The sequence below is a fragment of the Sorex araneus genome, chromosome 4 (genome assembly GCF_027595985.1).
Source record: "Sorex araneus isolate mSorAra2 chromosome 4, mSorAra2.pri, whole genome shotgun sequence".
NCBI lineage: Eukaryota > Metazoa > Chordata > Mammalia > Eulipotyphla > Soricidae > Sorex > Sorex araneus.
This window is the reverse complement of record NC_073305.1, coordinates 221,761,391-221,787,936: the sequence shown is the minus strand read 5'-3', so window position 1 is coordinate 221,787,936 and position 26,546 is coordinate 221,761,391. Positions and strand designations below refer to the sequence as shown.

At 67.0% G+C, this 26,546-nt stretch overlaps 3 protein-coding genes across 3 annotated transcripts; 2 read left to right on the top strand and 1 right to left on the bottom strand.

Moving 5' to 3' along the window:
- Positions 1 to 1,864: 1,864 nt before the first annotated feature.
- Positions 1,865 to 21,886, bottom strand: PRSS27 (serine protease 27). The gene is made up of 7 exons (XM_055136817.1): positions 21,645 to 21,886; positions 20,853 to 21,001; positions 4,308 to 4,334; positions 3,015 to 3,177; positions 2,665 to 2,936; positions 2,405 to 2,574; positions 1,865 to 2,220 (listed from the first exon to the last, which is right to left on the bottom strand). Exons 1-7 carry the CDS (start codon positions 21,884 to 21,886, stop codon positions 1,933 to 1,935), a joined length of 1,311 nt encoding a protein of 436 aa, XP_054992792.1. The 3' UTR covers positions 1,865 to 1,932.
- On the top strand, positions 14,942 to 18,319 carry LOC101558138 (brain-specific serine protease 4). Its single transcript, XM_055134943.1, has 7 exons — positions 14,942 to 15,011; positions 15,341 to 15,364; positions 15,699 to 15,870; positions 15,942 to 16,219; positions 17,225 to 17,382; positions 17,458 to 17,830; positions 18,294 to 18,319. The coding sequence occupies exons 1-7, from the start codon at positions 14,942 to 14,944 to the stop codon at positions 18,317 to 18,319; spliced, it is 1,101 nt and encodes a 366-aa protein (XP_054990918.1).
- A 205-nt stretch (positions 21,887 to 22,091) lies between the features above and the next one.
- ZG16B (zymogen granule protein 16B) lies at positions 22,092 to 23,677 on the top strand. The gene is made up of 4 exons (XM_055137141.1): positions 22,092 to 22,115; positions 22,721 to 22,796; positions 22,913 to 23,018; positions 23,126 to 23,677. Exons 2-4 carry the CDS (start codon positions 22,745 to 22,747, stop codon positions 23,517 to 23,519), a joined length of 552 nt encoding a protein of 183 aa, XP_054993116.1. The 5' UTR covers positions 22,092 to 22,115; positions 22,721 to 22,744; the 3' UTR covers positions 23,520 to 23,677.
- Positions 23,678 to 26,546: the final 2,869 nt, after the last annotated feature.

Sequence of the window (26,546 nt, the reverse complement as noted above, 5' to 3'; positions counted from 1 at the left end):
TCTCCAGCAGGTGTCACCAGTGGTCATTACCGCTGCTCCACACGTGCGGGCTATAAGGGCGGGTGTGGGGCTGCACAGGGGGATGAACACGTGTGCGCAGGGCTTGAGCTCTGTGCAGGTGTGTCTGTAGGTGCGACTGTGTAGTTGTGACTATGGCTGTGCTCACAGGTGCGGGTGCGGCTGTGTGAGTACAGGGGTGTCTGCAGGCTCGGCTGTGTGTGTGCAGATGTGTAGCTGTGTATGTGCAGGTGTGTGGCTGTGTGAGTGCAGGTGTGTGACTGTGTGAGTGCAGGTGTGTAGCTGTGTGAGTGCAGGTGTGTCTGGCTCTGCGGGTGTGGCTGTGTGTGGTTGTGGCTGTGTGCAGGTGTGTCTGGCTCTGCGGGTGTGGCTGTGTGAGTGCAGGTGTGTCTGGCTGTGTGCAGGTGCGGCTGTGCGGGTGTGGCTGTGGCTGTGTGCGGGTGCAGCTGTGTGAGTGCAGGTGTGGCTGTGTGTGGGTGCGGCTGTGTGAGTGCAGGTGTGTCTGTGGCCGTGTGCGGGTGCGGCTGTATGAGTGCAGGTGTGTCTGGCTGTGTGCAGGTGTGGCTGTGCGGCTGTGGCTGTGTGCGGGTGCGGCTGTGTGAGTGCAGGTGTGTCTGGCTGTGTGCAGGTGCGGCTGTGTGTGTGCAGGTGCGGCTGTGTGAGTGCAGGTGTGTCTGGCTCTGCGGGTGTGGCTGTGTGCGGGTGTGGCTTGTGAATGCAGGTGTGTCTGGCTGTGTGTGTGTCTGGTTCTGTGCGGGTGTGGCTGTGTGTAGGTATGGCTGTGTGAGTGAAGGTGTGTCTGGCTGTGTGCAGGTGCGGCTGTGAGTGCAGGTGTGTCTGTGCTGTGTGGGTGTGGCTGTGTGGCTGTGTGGCTGTGTGCGGGTGCGGCTGTGTGAGTGCAGGTGTGTCTGTGCTGTGTGCGGCTGTGGCTGTGTGAGTGCAGGTGTGTCTGTGCTGTGTGCGGCTGTGGCTGTGTGAGTGCAGGTGTGTCTGTGCTGTGTGCGGGTGTGGCTGTGTGTGTGTGGCTGTGGCTGTGGCTGTGTGTGGGTGCGGCTGTGGCCCCGCTGGTGCAGCTGAGTCTGCTGGGGTGGCCCCAGGCTGGCCCTGCCTCCCGTGTCCTGCCACTGCGGTCAGAGCCCGGCAGGCCACAGGAACCAGCCTGGCAGTGCTGGCCAGAAGACAGAGCTGTCCGAACCTTGGGGCCAGCCAGTGGGGTCACGGCCTGAGGGGCAGGGCGGGAGACGGGCCTGTGCGCCTTGAGCATTGACCGTGGGAGAGGCCTGAGCCCTGTCCCAGGGAGTCCCCAGGCTTGCACTGACCTGTGAGCGGGGGACGTGACCAGGTCCAGCCCCTGGGTGCTTAAGCGCCAAACCCTGCTGATGGTGCCCTGGCCACTGTCCCCTGGCTACCTGAGCCCCGAGGGGTGAGGACACGGCCAGCCACGGGTGTCAGAAGGGGCAGCAGGGCTGGAGAGAGCACCGCAGGGAAAGCCTTGCACACGCCCCCACATCCGTATGGGCCCCCCGAGCCCCACACTCCCGAGTGCAGAGCCAGGGGCAAGCCCTGAGCACCGTTTGGCCCAAACCAAAAGGGGCCGGTCCCGCCCAGAGGGTGTGTCCCCTCCCCTAGCTGAGTCTCACACCCCTGCGAGGTGAGGTCGGGACAGCCCACCCTGGGTGTCCGCAGCTGTGGGGTCACCCCAGCTCAGCGCCCCCCGCCCTGGCCCCACAGCGACCCCTGTGCTGGAGAGGACCCGAGAGCCCGGGCTTGGGTCACCCAGGGCCCTGCAGCCCCGAGCCTCCCCCGCGTGGGTGTCCAGCAGCTGGCATTGCAGGGAGGTTTTTATTGGAGCGAACATAAATAAAAATAGCGGGGCGCTTGTGAGAGGGTATTTACAAACGTGCGCAGCCGGACTCAGAGGAAGGCGAGGGCAGGGAGGAGCAGGGCGGCCGCCCAGGGCACGGGGCAGGAGGCGGCCGCGCGGGGGCTCTGCTGGCCGAGGGGGTCGCGCTTCCAGCCCCCTGACCGTGCCGGCTGGAACTGCAGTTCGGGGATGATGCGGTGGATCCAGTCGTGGTGGGAGGTGACCCGGATGTAGACGCCAGGGCGGTTCCGACGGGCGCATCCCTCTCCCCAGCTGATCACCCCGGCCTGCAGCCACGTCTGGCCCACCAGGCAGACCAGGGGCCCCCCGGAGTCACCCTGCAGGGTGCCAGTGTCAGGGGTGCACGCAGACGCCCCTCCAGCAGCCTGTCCCCCCCTCCTAGCAGACGCAGGCACATTTGGGGGTGCAGAGCCCCCAAGCCCCGAGGGTGGCCTCGTCCCCGGGGGGTGTGCCTTGCCCGTGACCGGGCCCCTCGGCCCTCCTAGCCACGCCTGCTCCCACCTTGCAGGCGTCCTTCTTGCCCTCCGCGAAGCCCGCACACAGCATGTCCTTCTGGATGGTTCTGGGCTGGAAGCCGGCCTCCGCGCCCCTGCTGTACAGCTCGTTGCAGCTGTGCGCGTCGATGATGGGAACCGCCAGCTTCTGCAGGACCCGCGGGGCGGGCAGCCGGTCTGGCGGGAGGGCAGAGGGAGAGAGGGAGGGCCGGGGCTCAGCCCCGCCCCTCCCCGGCCCTTCTTGGGGCTCCCCAGCCCGCCCGGTACCTTGCTCGCTGGGACTGCCCCAGCCAGTGACCCAGCAGCTCGTGCCTGCGCCGAAGGCCACCGAGGGCTCGGGCAGACACACCGGGAGGATGTGGCTGGTGAAGGCGACGGGCGTCTCCAGCTGGACCAGGGCCACGTCGGCACTGGAGGCCATGCCCTGGTACAGGGGGTGGCTCTGCACCTGCCGCACCCCCAGCCACACAGCGTGTGGGCCGGGCCGCGCCAGCTGCCGCGCCCCCAGCAGGACCCGGTACAGGGCTGTGTCGGAGGCGCTGCGGGGAGAGGGTGGGGTGAGCAGAGCCCGGCCCTCGGCCCTGCCCAGGCCCCACCCCTGCCCAGGCCCCGCTCACTTGGGGAAGCAGTGCGCGGCCGTGAGGACCCAGCGCTCCGTCACCAGGCTGCCGCCGCACACGTGGCTCCCGTTGCGCTGGATGCTGACCTGCCAGGGCCACTCGCCCTCCAGGGCGTCCTGCCCGCCCACCATGCGGGCCAGCAGCCGGGGGCGCCCGCACACTGCCAGGACAGCGCGGCTCAGGGGGCGTCCCTGCCGCCCACCAGCTCGGGCGCCCCCGGGACCCCGCATCAGCGACGCCACCTCCAGGGCCTGGCACTCAGGTACACAGACAGCCTCTGGGCGGGTCCCTGCTGCCCCTCCCCCGCCTCAGCGGCTCCTGGCCCTTCTGTCTGTGCTCTGTTCCCGGGACCCTGACAGCCGTCCCGAGTGTGTGTGTGCGAGGGCTGTGTGCGTGATGTCTATGTGGTGTGCATGTGTGTGCGTGTGTATGGTGTGTGTGTGGTATGTCTGTGGGGTGTGTAGTGTTTGTGGGGTGTGGGGGGTGGTGTATATGTGATGTGCGTGGTGTGTGTGGTATGTGTGGTGTGTGTATGGTTTGTGTGTGGTGTGTGTATGGTGTGTGTGAAATGTGTGGTGTGTTGTGTGCAGTGTGTGGGGTGTGTGTATGGTGTGTGTGAAATGTGTGGTGTGTATATGGTGTATGGTGTGTGCATGTGGTGTGTGTGTGGTGTATGGTGTGTGTGTGGTGTATGGTGTGTGTGTGTGTGGTGTGTGATGTATGGTGTGTGTGGTGTGTGTGAAATGTGTGGTGTGTTGTGTGTGGTGTGTGGTGTATGGTGTGGTGTGTGTGGTGTATGGTGTGGTGTGTGTGAAATGTGTGGTGTGTTGTGTGTGGTGTGTATGGTGTATGGTGTGGTGTGTGTGGTGTATGGTGTATGGTGTGGTGTGTATGGTGTATGGTGTGGTGTGTGTGGTGTATGGTGTGGTGTGTGTGGTGTATGGTGTGGTGTGTGTGGTGTATGGTGTATGGTGTGGTGTGTGTGGTGTATGGTGTGGTGTGTGTGGTGTGTGTGGTGTGGAGTGAGGGGCTGGTGTCCTATCAGTGAAGCTGCCCTTCATCAAGTGTCTGGAATCTCCTCCTCTCTCCCCTCCCTCTCCCTCTCCCCCTCTCTTTCCCTCCCTCCCTCTCTCTCCCTCTCTCTCCCTCTCTCTCTCTCTCTCTCTCTCTCTCTCTCTCCCACCCTGGTTTCTGGGTCACACCCAGCGGTGCTCAGTGGCCAGGGGACGCTGTGGGTCGGCAGGGCAGTGCCCCCTGCTGCCCTGTCCCTGTCCCTGGGCCGGGTCTTACCTCTCGATGCGTTGGCCCCCAGAGTGTCTGGAAATGAGAAAGGGGGCGTCAGCCGCCTGCTGTCTGCTCCTGGGCGCCCTGCAAATCCCAGCCCCGGGGGGGCGAGGGCGGGTGCGAGGAGCCAGCAGTGCCCTCTGGACCCGACCCCCACCGTCGCAGGGCCCCGCCAGTGCCCAGGACCCAGCCGTCCCCTCCTCCTCGGCATTAAGGACCCCCTGCTCGGCCCGGGTGCCGCCCGCACCAGCTGCTTCCTGGGGTCGCACCCGGGACCACACACACACCCCCCCCCAGCCTGTGCCCTGGAAAGCTGCTGTCTGCTGTCCCCGAGGGGCCGCCGGCCCGGCCACTCACCGGCTGGGACCCTGAGCTCCCACAAGCATGTCCTGGGCCACTCTGCCCCGGGGCAATCTTCCAGAACCTCATCCTGGTCCCCCGAGCCCCCTCTCCCGGACCTCCTAGTCCTCTCGTGCACAACCCCTCCCCCTGGAGGCCCTCCCCACCCTCAACAAGCCCAAATCCAAGCGAAGGCCCAGCGGAAGTGCCACCTCCAAGCAGCTCTCCGTGCTTGCACTGTCCCGGCTTCCCAGAGCTCTGCCTAAGATAAGGGCCCCGGGAAGGGGCAGAGGGGCAGCAGGGGCACAGCTGGGTGGCAGACCGCCAGAAGGGGCGAATGGAGCCTGGGCGCGGGGGGCCGGCTGCCGCGGAGAGATGAGGTGGTGAGGGGTGGTGGGCCCTCCATCCAGGCCCGGGACTGAGCACTGGGGCTGGGGGCGAGGGGGGGACAGTGTGGAGGGTCCCAGCTGCTGTCCCCACCCTGACCAGCCTGCAGGGGCAGGGGGCCCCCGGGCGTCCTCCTCCGGGGAGTAAAGCCTGGCACCCCGACGGCCTGGCCTGGCCCTGGGAGGTGACATCAGGACAGTGAGGCGAGGTGGCCAGGCTGGCCCAGCGGGCCCAGGAATGCGGGAGTTTCCAGGCACCTCTGGGCTGGCCCTGCTGACCCTGCCCGCGCCAGCCCCGCCCAGCCCCCTCCGCTGAGCCCCAGGGGGCCTCTGACCCGAGCCGCACTGGGGGCCCGGGGTGGCGCGCTCTCTGGCCTGCGCCCACCCATCCGGGCCCTCCCCCTCGGGGCCGCCCCCTGGAGCCCCGGGGGGGGGGCTGTCCCGCACCCGGCGCCCCCCACTCACCGCGGGGCAGCAGCAGCAGGAGCAGGGCCGGGAGCAGCCTCATGGCGTGGACGGCGCTGGCCGGGCGCGGCGGCGGGGCGCGAAAGGGCTTTTATGCCCGCCCGCCCTGCTATGCTGCTGGACCCGTCGGCCCAGTGCTCCGCCCGCCCGGCGGCCGCCCAGCAGGAACGAGGCTCCGCGGGCTGAGGTGACCCGGCCCGAACCCCCTGACCCCGACCCCGCGGCCGGCCCCGGCGCCTCCCCCGCCCGCGCTCCCGGGAACCGCTGCTCCCGGCTCGGACCTGCCGCGGGACCCCACGAGGCCGGGGTCGCCTTGCGCAGGGCCGAGGGTCCCCGACGGCGGGGCGGGGCGGGGCGGGCCCGGGTGGCCGTCGGGGTCCCTGCCCCGTGCCCCGGGAAGCGGCTCCGGGAGGAAGTTATTTGGGGCGCGGGGCTGACGTCACAGGCGGGAACCCCGAGCCGCTCCCCGGCGGGCTCGGGCGGCCTCAGTTTCCCCCTGCGCCAGTCCCGCGGGGCGGGGAGCGAAGCGGGCCCGGGCGGCCCGACGCCTGCTCGGCCCGACACCGCCCCCTAGCGGCCGGGCCGGGCAGGGCGCGGGGCGGGGCGCCGCCCGCACCCCTCCCGGTCCCCGAAGTCGGGCCCCCCGCGGCTCGGGGCGGGCGGGAAGGGCGGAGTGCGGGGGGGGGGGGGGGGAGGAGACTTCCAGGCGCCGCCCTAGGCCCTCGGGCCCCAAACACATGTCCCCCGTGGTCCTGCCCGCGGGGAGACGCTGCGGGGACCCCGCGACAGCACAGGGAGGGTCGGGGACGCACTGCCGGTTAGGGCGCCAGCTGGAGGACGGAGCTGATGGGTTTCCCAAACAGTGTGCGGGAGAGCGCGAGCACTGCGAGGGAGCAGAGTGAGCACGTGCGTGAGAAAGCGAGACAGCGAGCACGTGTGTGAGGGAGAGCGAGCACATCAGAGCGAGAGCGAGCACATGTGAGAGCACACGCGAGAGAGCACCTGAGAGCACTGTGAGAGACCACGTGTGAGAGCAAGAGAGCGAGCACGTGTGAGAGCATACATGAGAGAGCACTGTGAAAGAGCACATGAGAATACGTGAGAGAACGAGCACATGTGAAAGAGCATATGTGAGAAAGAGCACAAGTGAGAGAGCAGTTGTGTGAGAGCACTGTGAGAGCGAGCACGCGTGAGAGAGCACACGAAAGCACGTGAGTGAGCACGTGTGAGAGCATACATGAGAGAGCACGTGTTAAAGAGCACATGAGAGTACGTGTGAGAGAGAGCGAGCACATGTGAAAGAGCACATGTGAGAAAGAGCACAGGTGAGAGAGCACTTGTGTGAGAGCACTGTGAAAGCGAGCACGTGTGAGAGACACACGAAAGCACGTGAGAGAGCACGTGAGTGAGAGTAAGCACGTGTGAGAGCACATGTAAGAGCGAGCACATGAGAGCACTGTGAGAGACAGCGAGCACTGTGAGAGCACATGAGAGAGAGCACTGTGAGAGCACTGTAAGAGCGGGTGAGCGCGCGAGACGGAGCGCGCCGTGGCCGTGGACGGCGCCGAGCGCGGGCGGGCGGCTGCAGACGGGAGGCCCCGCGTGGCACCGTGACGGAGCAGGAGCGCTGCCAGCCCGAGCCTGCAGCTGGCGCTGCCCTTCGGCGGGCACGGCCCGTCGTCCCTGCGCCAGACTCGCGTCGGGAACGCGCGGGACACGCCCACGCCAGGCCGTCCCCCGGGAGAGCAGGGTCCGGTTTGTGGCTGCAGGGGTGAGATGCAGGGTGCGGGCCCGGGACGCTGCAGGGGCGAGGGCACTAGCCTGGCACGCGTCGACTGGGGCCTGGAGAGCAGCGCTTGCCCCGCCAGGACGAGCGTCTGCGCCCGCGGGGGAGCAGCGGGAGAGGGCCCGGGCCCGCGGGACGCGCCGTGCGCCGGCGCCATCGCCCCGCGGCCACCAGGGGGCGACAGACGCAGGCCGGCGCGCAGCTGGGGCCGTCCGTCGCGGACGCTTTGCCTGGACTAGGTCTCAGCGGATCCCAGACCAACGGGCGGCGGCCAGGGCCGGGGGCGCGGAGCGGACCCCCCGCGTGGCGCGAGAAGATCAGGGCGCCCGGGTTCCGCCGACGGCGGGGGTGGTGGAAGTCGGCCCGCCCCGACTACGGGGGTGGCGGAAGTCGGTTTGCCCCGACGGCGGGGGTGGCGGAAGTCGGTTTGCCTCGACAGCGGGGGTGGCGGAAGTCAGCCTGCCCCGACGGCAGGGGTGGCAGAAGTCGCCCCGCGCCGACTTCCCGGCGTCCTTCGCGCCACCCCATTCGCCGCAGCGAGTCTGGCTTGTTGAGAGGCTGGAAGTAATTAATTGCCCAGCAATTAGCCTGACTGTGCCCTGGCGATCTGCGTGGGCCTGGGCACAGCACTGACCCTGTCGCGCCTTGGTGATTGCCACGGTGGACGGTGTCGGCCCCCACACCTGCCCCTTCTGGCCAGTCATGCCCCCCCGCAGCCGGACATCACGGACCCGGCCCTGGTGCAAGGATCTTCCCGAGATGACCCACACAGACACCTAACGGACACCTAACCACCTAACAGGCAGACTAACAGAAGGGGGCGAGGGGGTGGGGGAGGGAGCCGTATCTTGGGGGAGGGGGTGCCAGGGATCTCGCTCAGCCCAGCTGTCCTGCGTGCTTCCTGGAGGAGGCGGCCCACAACACCTTGTTATCACACGCCTCTGTTATTTGACCCGGAGGCCTCATGTGATTTTCCTGGGTGTGAGTGAGTCCCCAGGGCAGGGAAGCCCCGGGCAATGACTGTCCCCACACCTGCAGGCCGGCTGCTTCCGGGAAGAGGCCGCTTGGGCCAGTCTATCCCCGTGTGTCTGAAGTGGCCACAGGCTGCTGTGAGAGCGGGACAGGAGGGGGTGGGGGAGGGCGGCTGCTGTGAGCATCAGGCTGTGCGCTGTGGGGCGCTGGTGGCTGGGGAGGCCCGGGTGGGACCCGTGTCCTGGAGGACAGACTGAACGGGCGGGAGCACCGGGGGGACTGGGAGAGAGAAGCCCGGGAGCGTCCCCCGCGCTGCCCCTGCCTTACCACTCAGGTTCCAGGGCTGGGGACAGTGTGGGCTTGGGAGGTGACTCATCTGGGCTTCCGCCCTAGCTAAGGGCCAGCCTGGCCTCCAGGAGAACGGGGCGCGGGGGCACTGGGTGTGGTGGCTGGTGGCAGTTCATCTCCCTTGCCCGGGCTGGGCTCTCCGGGGGTGGGTGCTGGGGTCTCCCTGGGGGCCGGTCTCCCCGGGGGCCGGTCTCCCTGGGGACTGGTCTCCCCGCCCAGAGGCTCCAGGGACCTCCAGGGCCCATGCTGGGCTTCCACCTCCTACACCTTTTCCATCCGGGGGTCCGCGCCTCTGTCCCCCTCACGGGGTCTGACGCCCGGACCTCAGAGCAGTGGGGAAGGGGCGTCTTTCCTCACGGCAGGAAGTGCCTTGACAGGAACCGCGGGTGACAGAGGGGAGGGACGGCCGGACTGAGAGTGGAACTCAGTCTGTGACCTTTGTCCTAGCCAAGGAAACGGGATTTTTCAAAGGTCACGGACAAGGAGGCATGAGACTTAACATGTAACAGTAGAGAGAATGCGTGTCCGGGGCCCGAGTAAGTGAACCGGTGGCAGGTTTTATTGTGTTTGGTTCAGGCCACACCCAGTGGTGCGCAGGGATCTCTCCTGGGCGGCCCGGAGCACCCTCTGGGGATGCCGCACTCTCCCCTGGCCTGGGCCGCGTGCTCGGGCTCGGTCTGGCACTGCGGCTTTCCCTGAGCCCCACCAGGAGCGACCCCTGCGCTCAGAGCCAGGAGTCAGCCAGCGTGAGGAGTGGCGGGCCCCAGCCCTGCCCTGCCCTGCCCTGGGCAGCACCGCAAGGCCCCTGACCGTTGGCAGTGCATGGCGTTTCGGGGTGGCCGCACCCCTGCTCCTGGGCAGTCTCTCCTCTGTTCTTTTCCTTTCCTTTGGGCTTTTGGTCCTGGGGATGCTCAGGGGTTAGTCCTGCGGTGCTCGGGAGCCCCTTGGGCCCACAGCCCTGACCGCTGGGCACCCCCGCCTGCCCCCAGAACCGGCCTTCCTGCAGAGAGGACACAGCCTGCTGGGTGGCCAGCCCCCTGGCCAGGTTCATCTAAGCCAGTTCCTAAACGTGGCTGACCAGAGACAGGGCCAGGATGCGCGGGGCGTGTGACTTCCTGGGGCCGTCAGGAATGATCCGCCCACACCCGGCCCGGGGAGAGCAGTTGCTCACGGGGTCTCGCGTACCACACGTGATCAGGAACATTGAAATGAATTTGCCAAAGACGCCAGCGGGCAGCTGCCCGTCCCGGGGAGGAGTCGGCTGAGGTGGCTGACGGGCGGCCAGCATGGTCAGGGAGGAATGATGTGCGTTTCTGTCACTTTCTACGTGTGACATCTGCTCCCCTGTAGAGGCAGGGCGCCCCCACCCGGGGCCTTCCTGTGGGTGAGCGGGGAGCTTGAGATTGAAGAAGGTCCTGCTGGTCCCTCGGGCCAGGCCTGGGTCCCCGCCGAGCTGCCCAGACTGGCTCCTCCGCCGAGAAGGAATCGCCTTTAGAAACCGTTGTGCTGGGGCCGGAGCAAGAGCACAGCGGGGAGGGCGTTTGCCCTGCACGCGGCTGACCTGGGTTCGATCCCCAGCACCCAGAGGAGTAATTCCCGAGTGCAGAGCCCGGACTTGGCCCTGATCACAGCAGGGAGTTGCCCAGAAAAACAGCAACAGGAGCCGGAGAGGCTCTGAGGCTGCTGGGAGCAGGAGTGCCCGCAACGCCCACGAGCACGGCCTGCGCCCTCGCCTCCCTGCCTTCCCCTCGCGCCCACAACCCCCGAGTCCCGTGCTCCCCACTAAGTGGCCTTCTCAGCTTCCCGAGCGTCCCCCACCCGGGCACGGGGGCACCTGCCCATCCCACGGACCTGCGGCTCTTTTCCCGGGGTGGGGGCCGGGGGCAGGGTGGCGGGGGGCAGGGGGGCCGGGGACAGGGGGGCCAGGGGCAGGGGGCAGGGGGGTGGGAGGTGGGGCCGGGAGGCGGGGCCAGGAGGCAGCCCTGCGGTGGGCGGCAGGCGGGCTGAGTCACCGCCGCCAACGTGTGTCCCGTGCAAGGCGAAGGCTGACGTCCAGGCTCACGCCCCGCACCCCACGCAGGACCGGGGCCCACACACGCGGACGGACACGGGGCCAGCCTGGGGTCCGCGGGCAGGAGGCCCAGCCCACGCCCGGCTCGCTCGCCCCCACGCTTCCGTGTCAGCCGGGAACTGCCCCGACTCATCCCCGAGTGGCTCGGGCCTCCGCCCCAGGGACGCGGCTCTGCCCAGCTCTCGGAAAGCTGTCGCTGGGCACGGAACAAAGGGGTGCCGGGGAGATCCCGCGGGGTGAATCACGGCAGCCGGCTGCCAGGGCTCCCCGCCGCTGGTGCCTGCACCCCAGCACCTGTGCCCAGAGCATCTTCTGGCGAGCACCCAGCCCTGCTGTGGCTCATTAGCAGTAATTAGCCACTCGCAGCCCCAGGCCGGGGGAGGCTGCGGCCCGCCCAGCGGGGGAGGCGGGACTGGTTTCTCCAGGCTCCCTGGCCAGGCCCTGACTTGGACGCCGGGTCCCCGCGGGGGTGAGCCGGGCCCGGAGCTGAGTACAGCCCCGCACACTGCCCGGCCGGGGCCTGGCAGGGCCGTGACCTCTGCCCTCTCCCGTGTGCCCGTCACTGATGTGTCACGGAAACTTCTGGAAGCTGCCAGGCAGGCGACGGGCACGGGGAGCCCACTTCCTGCTCCCGCTCAGCGCTTCCCGCCAGGCCTGGAGCCACCTCCCTGTGGGCCGGAAGTGCATCCTCCAGCCCTCTGCTGACGTGGTGCCTGCACTCACCGTGTTCTGGAAGATTCCAGCAGGTGCTGCCGTGAGAGGCCCCTTTAGTAAACACGGTGTTTGGGGGCCACTCCCAGCAGTGCTCAGGGACTGTTCCTGGGGCCGTATGTGATCGAATGCGGGTCCGGGGCGTGCGAGGGAAGCGCCCTCCCTGCCGGACTATCGCGCCAGTCCCCTAGTAAACGTTTTTGTTATTGTTTTGGGGGCACACCCAGTGGAGCTCAGGGCTTTCTCTGCACTCAGGGATCACGCCCGGCATGCTTGGGAGACCTCTGGGTGCTGGGGATCCAACCCGGGTCAGCCACGTGCAAAGCAAACGCCCAACCCGCTGTGCTATTGCTCCGGCCCCCAGTGAACACGCTTTAAAGGCAGACTCAGCCGTGGCCTGGCCAAACCTCCCGTCGTTCACAGGGGATTTGGTGGGCGTTTCCGCCAACCTGAGGAAGCAGCAGGGGTCTGGCGCAGTGCAGGGGCCCCTTGCGGGAGGGCGGGGCACCCTCCTCCCAGCTTCCAGCCCAGCAGCTGTTTCCCACCAGAACCCCCAGTCACGGTGACGCGTGAGCACCCCTAAGTGTGTGGGGGGGCGAGAGCCTGGGGAAGGATGGCGGCCGGGACAGTGTGCCCGGGCCTCTAGGGGGCCTGAGAGTGGCAGCGACCCCGAAACCCCACACTCGGCCAGGCAGCGGGTTGGGGGGGACATGCCAGCTCACGCGCGTTAACCCCAGGGTCCCTGCACCCAAAGGTGCCCCTGCAAAAGCTTCCGAATGCAGGGGTGGGGCTGAGCGATGGCACAGTGGGAGCACGCGGGCCAAGCACTGCCAGGACGTAAAGAATTCCGGGTCAGTGTTTCTGGGTGCCCCTCCCCCTGCAAAGAAATGAAGCAGGGGCCCGGGCCAGAGCGGTGCATCCCTGCAAACGGAGCTGGGCACGTAGAAGGGGTCTGAGAAAGGGTCCCCGAGACCAGGAAAAGGGGCGCTCGCCGCCGTCACAAGGCAGAGACCTGATGTGGCCCGGGTGGGAAGCAGAGGGCGGCCCGGGGCCTGGCAGGGGGTGCCTGGACAGGCGGGCGTCAGGACTGCTCGGGGTGACCACCGAGGGCTGGGCCTGCCTTGCCCGGGTCTCTGCCCCCGGCTTGTCCTGGGGTTCAGCGGGGCCAGAAGCTGTGCAGGTGCCGTGAGGGCCTGGCCAGCCTTTCTGGGCCCGAGTCCGAGGGGGCCGCAGGATGGCACCTCGCCATTCGCGTCCTTCCACGCAGGAGCTGCCACAACACGCTTCCCGACAAACCGTTGAGAACGCTCCACCCTGCACCCGGCAGTGCCACGGACACCCCGCGTTCGAGGCCCGGGCGCGCAGACGCACTGCGACAGGGCGCGGGGTCTGGGGGTCTGGGGGTCCACCGTCTGGGCCGTGCGCGCCCCGGCCCCGTGCACGCGGTCCCACGCTTTGCGTGTTGGTTCTTGAGCGCACGCACTCGGGGGGAGGCTTTGCAGGTGCTCCCCCTCCTGCAGTGCTCCCACCGCCTGAGCCTGGGAGCTCACACGCTCCTCGCCACCTGCACGCTTCCCCGTCACGTGTGCACGCTTCCCCCGTCACGTGTGCACGCCCCCCACTCCCCAGAGTCAGATTTCTCCAGTGTGAATTTTGATTTTCCCATTAAAATAGCCAACAAGGGGCTGGAGCGATAGCACAGCGGGGAGGGCGTTTGCCTTGCACGCGGCCAACCCGGGTTCTAATCCCAGCATCCCATAGGGTCCCCTGAGCACCGCCAGGGGTAATTCCTGAGTGAAGAGCCAGGAGTAACCCCTGTGCATCACCAGGTGTGACCCAAAAACCAAAAAATAAAAAAATAAAAATAAAATAAAATAGCCACCAGAAGAGGCCGGGGAGGTGGTGCAGCGGGGCGGGCTCCTGCCTTGCATGCAGCTGACCCAGGTCCAGTCCCCAGCGTCCCGTGGGGCTCCCTGAGCTGGGGGTACTGGCTGGGGGCCCCCCGCCCCCCGAAGGTCAGCAGAAGTCCTGGGAGGCTCAGGCGCCCCAGCACATCCCAGAATCGCACTGGACACCCCTCCCCGCTCCAGCTTCCACTGGGGCACTGTGAGCACTGCCAGGTGTGACCCCAAACACAAGATCCCAACTTGGAGCTTTGAGGTGTGTTCAGGAGAGCAGGGCCAGGACACATGGAGCCCAGCAGGGCCAAGGCCGATCTGGGTGCTGCAAGCTCCATCTCAGGCTCACCGGGAGCCGTCAGCGCCTGGCACCGGCACTGCTGGGAAAAGCTGCTCCTTCCCTGCCAGCAGCACCCCACCCCAGCACACACACAACACACGTGCACACACATGCACATATGTGCACACACACAGCACACGTGCTCACACACAACACACGTGCACACAACACACGTGCACACACGTGCACACACAACACACATGCTCACACACAACACACGTGCACACACAACACACATGCATACACAATACACGCACACACACACAACACGCACGCAATATATGCACACGCACACAAATACAATACACACGTGCACACACGCAAACACAGTATGACACATGCACATGCACACACACTGCACACGCGGGAAGTTATGTGGCGTGTCCAGGGCACTGTCTTTGCTGGAGCCTCCCCAGCCCCTGGCCCCTTCCACTCCTGTGGCCCTGAAGGCAGGGGACACCCCAGGGTGCGTGGGTGGCTCTGGTCGCCAAGGCCCCTCCGGAAGTTGGGGAGCTGGTCTCTGGGGCCCCTGCCCAGGACGTGGCCCGGAGGGTGCCTTCCTGGCAGCCCACCTTGGGTCCAGCGACAGAGCAAAGCGGAGCTGGAGGGGACGAGGCTGCAGCCTCCCCCGGTCCCTTATTCACTCCACAAACATCGCCGCCATCGGCACAGTCATCCCTGGGGCCTCGACACGGGGCACCTCAGGCAGCCAGCAGGGGGGATGGCGGAGGGTGCGGAGCTGGCCCGCAGGACTAGGGGCCAAGGGCGTGCCCACCAGGGGCAGGCTGTGCTCTGGCCAGGCCCCCCACCCCACCCCAACTCTCCGAGGCTGAGGGTCTCCACCCAGGGGCCTGACCAGGCTGTGCCCCTCCCTCCCCTGCGGTGCGGACTCAGGGCCCCCTGCTCCCGGAAGGGGCCCTGGGGCGGGGTCCCAGGAGCCACAGCAGGGGCGGAGGGTGTTAGCAGGACTCAGCAGGCCTCCCCCCAACTCCCCGCCCAGCCCCTTCCCAGGGAAGGTGAGGACGCCTGCCTCTGCCCTCGCCAGCTGCACAGCACATGTCGGGGCCATGGCCCGGGCCCTCCCCTGCTCACGGGGTCTCAGCGTCAGGACAAACGCCCCCTGGACCACCCCCAGACTGGGACCCTCAGCTGCCCCCCAGACCCATAACGGCTCACTTCCTCCCTGCAGCCCCACCCCTGTGACCTAGAGCCCGGGGGTGGCGGGACAGTCACTGGGGACAGGTCGGGCGGCATTCCACCCCCACCCCGGGGATAAAACCCGCTGAGCTGCAGGCCGCAGCCACTCTCGCACCTCAGCTGGGCCATGGCGCCCCGGGCGGGAGCCCCAGGCTGGCTCCGGCTCCTGGCCGCCCTGATGCTCCTGGGCCCCACAGGTGAGCCCCTGCTCGTGACCCAGGCCCCTCCTTTCCAGAATGTTCCCTCATTTCCGGCACCTGCTCGCTCTGTCACCTGCCTGCTCCCGCCAGGACGCTCTTTGGCAATCAGCACCTTCACTCCAGTGGCTGTGCTCCGCTCTGGGGGGCCACCTCTGGGCCCGGGGGCCGGGGGAGGGCCCGGGCCTGCTGCTCCTGAGCCAGTGCTCGCTGGTGCCTCAGAAGGGAGGCTGACGAGAGGCCTGGGGTACCCCTGGCCTGCACCCCATAAGTGTCTCCATGTCCTGGCAGCTCCCCACCCCCTCTGACCCCCTGTTTCTTGCCCTCAGCCCTCTGCACTGCTGAACTGCCTGGTGAGTAGCGGAGGTGTGTGGGAGGGCCGCAGGGGTGCGCGTGGGGGTTACCACAGGGGTGCTGCAGGGAGAGGGTGCTACGGGGGTGCTGCAGGGGGGTTGCAGGGAGGGGTGCTGTGGGGGTTACTGCAGGGGGGTTGCAGAGTGGGGGTGCTGCCAGGACACGGAGACTGGATCTGTCTGCAGGGCACGGCAGGGCGGGAGGGGTGAGGCTGGAAGGGGAGTGTAAAGGGCAGCCTGGAGGGGTGGGAAGAGAAATAGGTCAGGCAAGGCAGGGTAGGGGCAGGCAGAGCTGCAGGAGGAGGCGAGGACCGACGTGGCCTTCCCCTGCCAGCGCCCCCGGCCTGCGGGAAGCCCCAGCAGCTGAACCGCATCGTGGGGGGCGAGGACAGCAGGGACGCCGAGTGGCCGTGGGTCGTGAGCATCCGCAAGAACGGAACGCACCACTGCGCAGGCTCCCTGCTCACCCGCCGCTGGGTGGTCACCGCCGCCCACTGCTTCAAAGGGTGCGTGTGCCCCGCCCGCGCCCCCGCCCGCTGCCGCGGGGTCCCGCTCACACCCCCTCCCTCTGTTCCAGGACCCTGAACAAGCCGTCCCAGTTCTCTGTGCTGCTGGGGGCCTGGCAGCTGGGGAACCCCGGCCCGCGGGCGCAGGAGGTGGGCGTCGCCTGGGCCTACCCCCACCCCGTCTACTCCTGGAGGGATGCCACGCGGGCCGACATCGCCCTGGTGCGCCTGGAGCGCCCCGTCCACTACTCGGAGCGCGTCCTGCCCATCTGCCTGCCCGACGGCGCCGTCCGCTTCGCCCCCGACACCGACTGCTGGATCGCGGGCTGGGGCAGCGTCCGCGACGGAGGTGCGTGGGCCGGGGGCGCAGGGGCGGAAGGACAGCGCGAACCCGACAGCTTCGCTGTCGCCGGTGCACGGGCGTCCCGGGCGCGGGGAAGCCCGCGGGTGGGCTGAGCCGGGCCGGGCCCCGCGGGACGCGCGCCCCCTGCTGGCAGGACGCGGCACGGCGGGAAGGGGCCCCGGAGGAGGTCGCGGAGGGCAACGGACTTCTGGCCTCGCCCGCAAAGCAGCACCTGGAAACGCAAAGCAGGTCAGAGAGAGCTGACAGGCGAGACAGAGACGGACCGGGACAGAGACAGAGACAGAGAGACAGACAGAGACCCAGAGAGAGACAGAGACAGAGAGACAGAAGAGAGACAGACAGAGACAGAGAGACAGAAAGACAGAAGAGAGAGACAGAGACAGAGACAGAAGAGAGAGACAGACAGAGACAGGAGCGACAGAGACAGAGAGACAGAAAAGACAGAAGTGAGAGACAGAGACAGAAGAGACAGAGACAGAGAGACAAAAGACAGAGACAGACAGAGACAGACACAGAGAAACAGAGACAAAGAGAGACAGAGACTCAGAGAAACAGAAATAGAGACAGAAGGGGGGAGGGAGGGAGGGGGGACAGATTCAGAGAGGGCTGAGCTGGCCAAGGCCCGTCCCAGTTCCCACACCCAGTCCACTGCTCCTCCGAGCACTGTGTCGGGGGCGACCCAGGTCACTGAGCTGGAAGTAGCCTTTGAGTTCCACCATGTGTGATGACGAAACAGGGGGCCGGAGGGAGAGTTCAGCAGGCAGGGCCTGCCTTGCCGGGCACCCCTGCGATCCCCTGCACCCTGCAGGAGTGCTCCCTGAGCACCGCGCCAGGAGTAGCCCTGAGCCGCGCGGGCTGGCCGCGAGCCGTAGGCGTTTTCTCTGAAAGGTGCTCAGTGACCAGCGGGCCGGCCAGGGCTGCCCTGGCGGTGCTGAGCGTCGGAGGGGGGCCGGGGCGGCGGGTCCGGCCTGACGCGCCCCCCGCCCGCAGTGCCCCTGGCCCCGCCCCGCACCCTGCAGAAGCTGCGGGTGCCCATCATCGACGCGGACGTGTGCGGGCGGCTGTACTGGCGCGGCGCGGGCCAGGGGGCCATCACCGAGGACATGCTGTGCGCCGGCTACCTGGAGGGCCAGCGGGACGCCTGCCTGGTGAGTGCCCGCCCGCCCGCGCGCGCGCGCGCCCGCCCCGCGCGCCCCGCCCGCGCCTGACCTCCCCTCTCGCAGGGCGACTCCGGGGGACCCCTGATGTGCCAGGTGGAGGGCACCTGGCTGCTGGCGGGCATCATCAGCTGGGGCGAGGGCTGCGCCGAGCGGAACCGGCCCGGCGTCTACATCAGCCTGGCGGCGCACCGCGCCTGGGTGCAGCGGGTGGTGGGGGGGCGCGCAGCTCGGCGGGCGCGGCGCGGGGGCCGGGGGGCGCCCCCGGGAGGCGCGGGGACCGCGCCGCTGACGCGCACCTGCGCCTCTGGCCTCCGGGGGGCGCCCGCGAACCGCGCAGGATCGCCCCGTGGAGCCCGCCCCCCGGCCCGCCCCCGGCCCAACGCGGCCCAACACGGCCCCCTCCTGGCCCGCCCCACGGCCCCCCCCCCCCCGGCCCGCCCCGCCCCCCCGGCCCAACGCGGCCCCGCCCCCGGCCCGCCCGGCCCAACCCGCCCCCGGCCCGCCCCGCCCGCGCCTGGAGCGCGGGGCTGGCGGCGGACTCGTGATTTTTACGCGTTTGTAACCTGCACTCTCTTATTTATTCCCCCGTCTCCAATAAATTATTTATTCCCTGGCGCCCGTCTTTTCCGGAGTGTGGGGCAGGGGCGGGCGGGGAGGGGGGAGGCGGGAGCAGGTGTGTTCCCGGCTGGGCAGCCTGCCCACCTCCGAGGGCCGCGTGGCGACGCGCGCGTGTGCCGCCGTGACACCGTGTGCGCACACCTGTGTGTGAAGCCATGCGTGCTGCCATGTGTGACACGGTGTGTGCTGCCATGTGTGCACCCCCATGAGTGTACTGCCGTGTGTGACGCCGTGCACACCGAGGTCCGCTGGGGCCTGAACACAGCCCCTTTGTGCTGCAGCGGCCGCAGAGGCCGCCCCGGATTAGGATTCTGGCGTTTCTGCTCCAAATCCCACCTGAAGCCGCGGGCGACCAGAGCAGGGGGTGGGGCGGGGGCTGTCTGGGGGCAGGGCCACTGTGTCACCCTGCAGGGCGGGGGTGGGGGGGTGGGGGGTGGACCAGAGGCCAGGGCAGGGCGCGGCCACCCCCCTTGTTGGAACAGTCGAGGCACACAGATCTCAGCCACCACCCAGGGCTCCTGAAGGGGACCAGCCGCCACTGCTGCAACGGGGCGGCACGTCCTCAGGGCACTGAAGACTGGCCGCACCGGGCTTGGTCCCTGGCACCTCACAGGGTCTCAGATGGCCCCTCGAGCATCTCTGGAAGTGACTTTTGAATGCAGCGCCTGGAGTGATCCCTGAGCACTGCCAGGTGTGGCCCCAAAGCAACAGGAATAAGGAATTAAAGAAAGAAAAGCTAAAGACATGGGTTCAAGTGATCCCCTGAGGCCAGAGCCAGGAGTTAGCCCTGAGTACAGCCCAGTGTGGCCAGATGACCCCCCAAAATCAAACTGAAGACAGGCCGGGGGGCACGGAGCTCAGGCCTGACATAGGTGACAACCTGGGCTCCTGGGAAGGAAGGAAGGAAGGAAGGAAGGAAGGAAGGAAGGAAGGAAGGAAGGAAGGAAGGAAGGAAGGGAGGGAGGGAGGGAGGGAGGGAGGGAGGGAGGGAGGGAGGGAGGGAGGAAGGAAGGAAGGAAGGAGGGGAGGGAGGGAAGGAGGGAAGGAAGGAAGGAAGGAAGGAAGGAAGGAAGGAAGGAAGGAAGGAAGGAAGGAGGGAAGGAGGGAAGGGAGGGAGGGAGGGAAGGAAGGAAGGAAGGGAGGGAGGGAGGGAGGGAGGGAGGGAGGAGCAGCCCAGGTTCGGGGCCACTGTGTGAAGCAGCAGCTCTGTGCTCAGTGCTCTTGGCATGTGAGACTATTAGCAAAAACAATTCTCCCCCCTGTTGATTGCTGCAACCGCAGCACAGCAGAGCCCGCAGGGGCACCCGAGCGTTGCACCTGGGAGGGGGCGGGCCCAGCTGGACCAAGCAGGGCGCTGCCCTTTCCAGCACTGCCCAGCAGCGTGGGGAAAGCCCCCAACAGTGCAAGCGGGGGCAGCGGCCTCATGAGATGCCCCTGACCCTGGCCGGCTCTGCGGGCGGGCCCAGACCCCCGGCCCAGACCCCCAGCCCAGCTCGACAAGAAGACTGCCGCTGCCTGGAGTCTTGGGGGCGCCTGAGTCGGTCACAGGGGGCTGAGGAGATGCCCTCAGGCCAGCCGGCGGGGTTGTGCCTGGCCAGAAGCAACGCCAGAGCGGCAAGCAGGGAGCACCCCCAGAGGTCGGGAGCACCCCCAGAGGTCGGGGAGCACCCCCTGAGGCCGGAAGCACCCCCTGAGAAGGTCACCTGCTGGGGTGCTCCCCCCGTGGTGCAACAGGAGGAAGTGAAGCTGCTGAGTAGACAAAACCAAAGAGAAAAGGGATGCGGGTGACTGAGAAGCGGCGGGGGAGGGGGAGGGAGGGGAAGGGCGAGCCGGCCTCACCTCCTGTGTTTTGTTATTGGAGGAAGCAGGAAGCATATCCCGTGCAGGCCCCGGGGTCTCAGTCGCACCTGAGCCAGGACAGCGTCCAGCCCTGGCAGCCTGGGGCTTGGCACAGAGGCGTCGGCTGTGTCCTGGCCAGCCCCGGACCTGCTGACCCTGCGAGTCCCGGCTCTGGGGGCCGGAGGGTGGGGTGCACCCGTGGGGGGCTCGGGGCTCTGCAGAAGCTCAGTGACCCCGGGAGCCCCGGGGACAAAGGATCGGTGTCATGGCTCATGACCAGCCCTAAGCGGGGTGGCCGGGCTCAGGGCTTCCTCGCTCGAGCACATGGCTGTGTGTGGGCCGGTGTATGTGCACACAAGTGCATGTGTGAGTGTGCATGCATGTGTACACGTGTGCATGTGTGAGCAGGTGCGTGAATGGGGTGGGCGGCCGTGTGTCTTTGCTGGTGCTTTGTCTGAGGGACGAGGGACACATCCAGTGCTGCCCAGGGGTCCCTCCTGCCTCCGTGCCCAGGGATCAGGGTGTTGCAGGGGTCCGAGTCGGGCCGGCCCAGCAGCCTGCGGGCAGCCCCGCCCCCACCCTTGACTGACATTGTGGCTGGTGCCCCCCCAGCCTCACCTTCCCCCCACCCGGCCCGCACACGCCTGCTCCTGGCACCTCACCCACCCGGGGCGGGAACAATGCCTCCTTGTGCGGGTCCGGCCCGTCTGCCAAACCCACGACCGCTTCCGCCTCAGCTCTCAGGGCACGGACCCGGATACCGGAGGGACAGTGGCCCCACCTCCCAGCGGCCTCTCCGGGCCCACCGCCTCCCGCAGTCACCGCCACTGGCCCACTCGGGCTGCTTCTGGGCATGTCTCGGTTTCCTGGGCCCTGTGGTGTTTGCTTTCCTTTCCTCCCATTTCCGCCCCTCACCCCAGGACCCTGTCTCGGCCATGCTCACACGGGCCAGGGGCCTCGGAGAAGCCCACGCTCGGTCGGCCATGTCCCCGGCCTCCTACCTTCAACAGTGCAAAGGGGGAGCACGCCAGGCGTGAGGCTGATTTCCGTCCCAGCCCCGCTCGGGGGCCTGAGCACTGCCCGGTGAGGTCCAGGAGCTCCCAGCACTGCCAGAGGCTGAGTTCCCCAGGGCAGCCCCGCGGCCTGAGCACTGCGGGGGGGAAAGGCTCTCGGTTCAAACAGTCCTAAGCAAAATGACAACCAAAACATTTGGGAGCTGGAGCAATAGCACAGCGGGGAGGGCGTTTGCTTGGCACGTGGCCGACCCGGATTTGATCCACATCATCCCATATGGGCCCTGAGTTCTCACAGGAGCACTGCCTGAGTGCAGAGCCAGGAGTCACCCCTGAGCATCGCCGGGTGGGACCCAAAAAGGAAAAGAAAATTAAAACATCATGGGTGGAGAGACAGTACAGCGGGGAGGGCATTGGCCTTGCAAGCGGCTGACCTGGGTTCAATCCCCGACCCCATACGGTACCCAGAGCACCGCCAAGAGCAATTCCTGCGTGCGAGGCAGGAGTCACCCCTGAGCGTTTTCAGGTGTGGGCCAGAAACCAAAGACCAAACAAAAGCAAGAAGGAAAAAATCAAAAAAAACCTAAGTGAGAGAGAGCGCCGAGGGTGGGCGCTCTGGGCTTGCTTCAGCTCGGACCTCAGGGCACCCGAACACCCGGGCTGAGTCCCCAGTGCTCTCCTGTAGAAAGCGTTCTTGGTCCAGGCCGTGTCAACACAGGCGGGAAGCCTCGGCCTGGGACACCGAGGCCTGCCCAGGCGGGGCCCCCAGTGCGGCCTTGCCGGTTCTTCCCGGGCTGGGGCCCTCGGGAGTTGGGGCCCGCAGACGGCTGTGTGGGGCTGCAGCCAGCGTGGACTTCCTGCCGAAGATGCCCCGTGGGCACCTGAGTCTGCCCCTGCCACGTCCGACGGCCAAGGAAAGTGCCCAGAGGCCCGAGATCCACCCGTCCCTGCTGCGCAGGCCCCAGAGTGACCCCAGGACTCAGGGAGCCCCTCGTGAGACTCCGGAGCGGGCCTGGCGCCATGCCCGCCCTGTTGTTTGTGGAGGCCGGGGCCAGGGACAGCACGTCCGGCGCCTCCCCCGGGAAGGCGCTGGGGATCTCCCCGGACAGCCCCACCGATGGCTCCTTCCTGTCTCCCGGGTGACCCCTCACTGCTTCCTGCTGGAGGGGGGCCGGCGGGTATAAAGGGCCGTGGACAGCCCCCAGCACGCGGACTGCACGGGCCAGAGCTGGGCACGCACCCTCCGTCCAGGTAAAGCCACTGCCCTGTCCCCATGTGGGGCCTGGCACCCCGTCTCGGGTCTGTTCCCCGTCTCGGACCTGACCCCCTTCCTCAGGCCTGTCCCCCTGAGGCCTGTCCCCCTGAGGCCTGTCCCCCCTGAGGCCTGTCTCCCTGAGGCCTGTCCCCCTCAGGCCTGTCCCCCCTCAGGCCTGTCCCCCCTCAGGCCTGTCCCCCCTCAGGCCTGTCCCCCTGAGGCCTGTCCCCCTGAGGCCTGTCCCCCCTGAGGCCTGTCCCCCCTCAGGCCTGTCCCCCTCAGGCCTGTCCCCCTCAGGCTTGTCCCCCTCAGGCCTGTCCCCCCTCAGGCCTGTCCCCCTGAGGCCTGTCCCCCTGAGGCCTGTCCCCCTCAGGCCTGTCCCCCTCAGGCTTGTCCCCCTGAGGCCTGTCCCCACTGAGGCCTGTCCCCCTGAGGCCTGTCCCCCCTCAGGCCTGTCCCCCTGAGGCCTGTCCCCCTGAGGCCTGTCCCCCTCAGGCTTGTCCCCCTCAGGCCTGTCCCCCCTCAGGCCTGTCCCCCTCAGGCCTGTCCCCCTCAGGCCTGTCCCCCTGAGGCCTGTCCCCCTCAGGCCTGTCCCCCTCAGCTTGTCCACTCCCAGGAACCGACCATGCTTCTGTGGCTGAGTGTGCTGCTCTGCAGTGGAGCCTGCTGGGCTGGCGGTGAGTTGGACCCCAGGCCTGACACCCCCACCCCAGGCCAGGCCCCCCCAGGCTGCCGCCCGGGCCCCAAGGAGCCTGTCGGGGTGGGTGACCCGCGCCTGCTCTTCCCGCTGCAGAGTTGCTGGGCGCCGGAGGGGGCTGGTACTTCAACAGCCCCCCGGACAACACGAACGACATTACCGCCATCGAGGCGTCTTTCGGCGACGCGGGCCTGATGAAGAGGTGAGGCGGCCCGGGGGTCCCACGCTTGCTTCCTCCGGGAACCCCCAACCCCACTGGCAGGCCCAGGGCTGGGGGAGGGGCCGCCTGTCAGCAGCCGTTTCTCGCAGCATCAGGCTCCGGTTCGGAAGCGCCTGGGGCCCCAAGTACGGCGTGGAAGGAGGGAGGACCCAGACGTTCGTGCTGCAGCCCGGGGAGCACGTCACCTCCGTGTACGGCAGCGGCAAGGCCTTCATCCGCTACCTGGTCTTCTACACTGACCAGGGCCGCTGGTTCCCCTTCGGGAAGGAGGAGGGCAACACCTTCACAGCCCAAGGTGACCTGAGCGGGAAGGTGCTCACGGGGGTCTTCGGCCAGCACCGGCTCCTGGGCATCACCGGCATTGGCTTCCAGTGGGATTACCCTCTGGTGCAGCCCGCGGCCGACGACAACAACAACAACAACAACGACAACAACAACAACAACGACGATGGCGACCAAGAGCCCAGCACCACAGGAGAATGAGGGCTAGCAGGGAACTATTTAGGACGGCGAGGGGGCCCAGCACCATGGTCCCCTGAGCAGTCAGGAGGAAGCCCTGAGCACTGCCGGCTTCGACCCCAAAACGAAACAAACAGAATGTCCAGGAGCCCCTCCGGGCGCCAATAAACAAACCCTGCACAGCGCACGCGGCGTCTCCACGAACGTCCTTGGTCGTCCAGCCAGAGGCAGGCTGCGGGGGCGCTGGGGAGGCCACCAGGACGCCAGCGGGGGCCAGGCACTGGGCCCAGGAGGCCCCTCCGGTTGCTGCCTCCTGAGTCCGTCCAGGCAGGGCCTGGGGAACCTGCCCCCACGCCTCCCGCCCCCATGGCCTCCACCCTTGAGCCAACTCGCCTCCCAAGGGAAGTGTCAAATACTATTTTCCAGGGGCCAGAGAGACAGTACAGTGGGTGGGACACTTGCCTTGCACGTGGCCCACCGGATTTAATCCCCACCCCCTGGGTGGTCCCAAGCCTGCCAGGAGTCATCCCTGAGTGCAGAGCCAGGAGTAAGCGCTGAGCACAGCTGGGTGAGCTCCAACACACACACAAAACAACAATATTGTTCTCTCTCGTGCAAACACAGCAGGGAGGCGTTGGCCTTGCTCATGGCCAACTCAGGATCAAGCCCAAACATCCCATATGTGCCTCTGAGCATGGCAGGAGTAATTCCTGAGCACAGGACTAGGAGCATCACCAGGTCTGGCCCAAAAAATAAACAAAAATCCAAAAAGAAGCCCCCGCAGCCCAGCGGGTGGGGCCCTTGCCTGCGCCGCAGCCCAGCAGGTGGGGCCCTTGTCTGCGCAGGTGACGCAGGCCCATCCCTGGTCCCCCACTCCTAGAGCCGGGGGCCCAATCAGGCGCAGTCTCTGCCACGCGGCCGAGCGCCACTTTCTGACAGTTCTGGCACAGGCTGGGTACAGCTGTGGGTGGCCGGGAACGCCCTCTCCTGCACTCTGCCCGCAGTGACACTCACCCAGGGGCAGCAGGGCCACAGGGCCTGGACAGCCCAGGCTGTGGGGCGGCTCCTTGAGGGCAGCCCCACCCCCTCGCTGGCCCCTGCTGGCGGCCTTGGGTGGGATTTGGAGCAGAAACGTCAGAACCCTAATCCCGGGGCAGCCTCTGCAGCCACAGTGACACAAAGGGGCTGTGTCCCGGCGCAGCTGCTCTGGCCCGAGAATCCCAGCGGGGAGGTGAGACAGATGCCTGTGGGCCAAGATGCACGCACGCACCTGGGTGCACACATGCGGTGTCACACAGGGCATCACACGCGTCACACACGGCGTCACACGGCATCACTCAAGTGCATAGTCACATGCACCCCCATGAGCTCACGCGCACACACACGCACACACACACACACACAGAGCCATCCCTCTCTCGCACACTCACACAGTGACACTGGCGGTCACACTGGGGGTCACACACTGGCCAGCCTCACACCAGCTCCGGCAGACAGAGCAGTGGCTGGGCCTGGCGGGTGCAGTGGGGAGGGGCCGGCTGACCGCTGACCCGGGTGCCAGCTGTGCCTCTCCTCTGTTCTGGAGCGGGTGCGACAAAGCCGGAGCTGTGGGGCTCACGATAGCGCAGGCGAACACGGTGCAGGGGCACAAGGGGCGGCGCAGGAGGAGGGGCCGGGAGGGCGGCCTGCAGGGGAGCTGGGCTGGAGGCCTCGCCCTTGCCGGGTGCAGCTCCGCCCCGGCAGCCCAGGCCCCCGGCTTCTCCCGGGCGCAGTTCCTGGGGGTCTGGGCCGTCTGGAGGCCGAGGGGGTCGAGGGCCGGGGGTGGCGTCTTGTGCCTCCCAAGGGGACACACCCGGGGTTGCTCGGGGCTCACTCCTGGCAGGGCTCAGGGGACCATCTGGTGGCCGGGGACCAAACCAAGCACCTGCTGTATATTGCACCTGCCCCAAAACTTTTCTTCCTGACTCAGGTTTGATTTCTGGATGTGGCCCCAAAACAAGAAATTAATTTTAAAAAAATAAACAGGAAAGTCCTTTTTCTTCCTAATGCTGCGTCTGCTCGTCCTTATTCCTCAGCATTTATCTTTCTTCCTGGGAACCGGGGACCACCACCGCCACGCCCTACGTCAGGCCTCTCCCCAAGGCTCAGGATTCTGCCTCTGGAAGTTGGGCTAGAATGGCCCCTTGGCTTCCTCCTCCATGGAATGTTCCAGAAAAACTTTCCAAGGAGGGAGTAAGTGGGGAGCCCAGACCCCGTCCTTCCTGGGGGACTGTGGTGAGCGGGCCTTCAGTATGTAGCTTGCGGTCAGACATTCGCATAAACAGGTGGAGAAAGCCATTTTACAAGAACCAGAGGACTGGGACATTTTTACAAGAGCAGGATGGTTAGCCAACAGGAACAGACAGATCAGCCTTCTGGATATCTACTGTTATCTCCCCTAGTTGCCCGGGTGCCTTAGTTACTTCTAGTTTTACCTTAAGGCCGTGACGCAAGTAGACTGAGGCCTAAGCATACATAAGCACTGCTGTGGAGTTACAATAAAGTAGCTTTTGCTTTTGCTCACCTCTGTGTGTGTGTGTGTGTGTCTCCCCTCTCCCTATCACTCTCGCACCCTCTCTTCGTGAACCCCGTTATCCGGTTCCTCGGGTTGGGACAGGTGGCGCCCAACGTGGGGCGGGTATGGCCCTAGATCCTGCCGGCCACCGCAGCCCGCGTGGATGCCCCCACAACCCTCAGGCGTGGGTGCTGGTAGGAGCTGCTGCTGGCCCAGCCTCGGCCCCAGCGGCCCCTTCGTCGTGTCCGAAGGGAGCCAGGGATTCTGGAACAGTCCAGCACATACCTCAGGGGCTGGAGCGATAGCACAGTGGGTAGGGCGTTTGCCTTGCATGCGGCCGACCCGGGTTCGATTCCCAGCATCCCACAGGGTCTCCTGAGCACCGCCAGGAGTAATTCCTGAGTGCAGAGCCAGGAGTAACCTCTGTGCATCTCCGGGTGTGACCAAAAAGAAAAAAAAAAAAAAACGAAACCAAAAAATAACAAAATAGCACACAC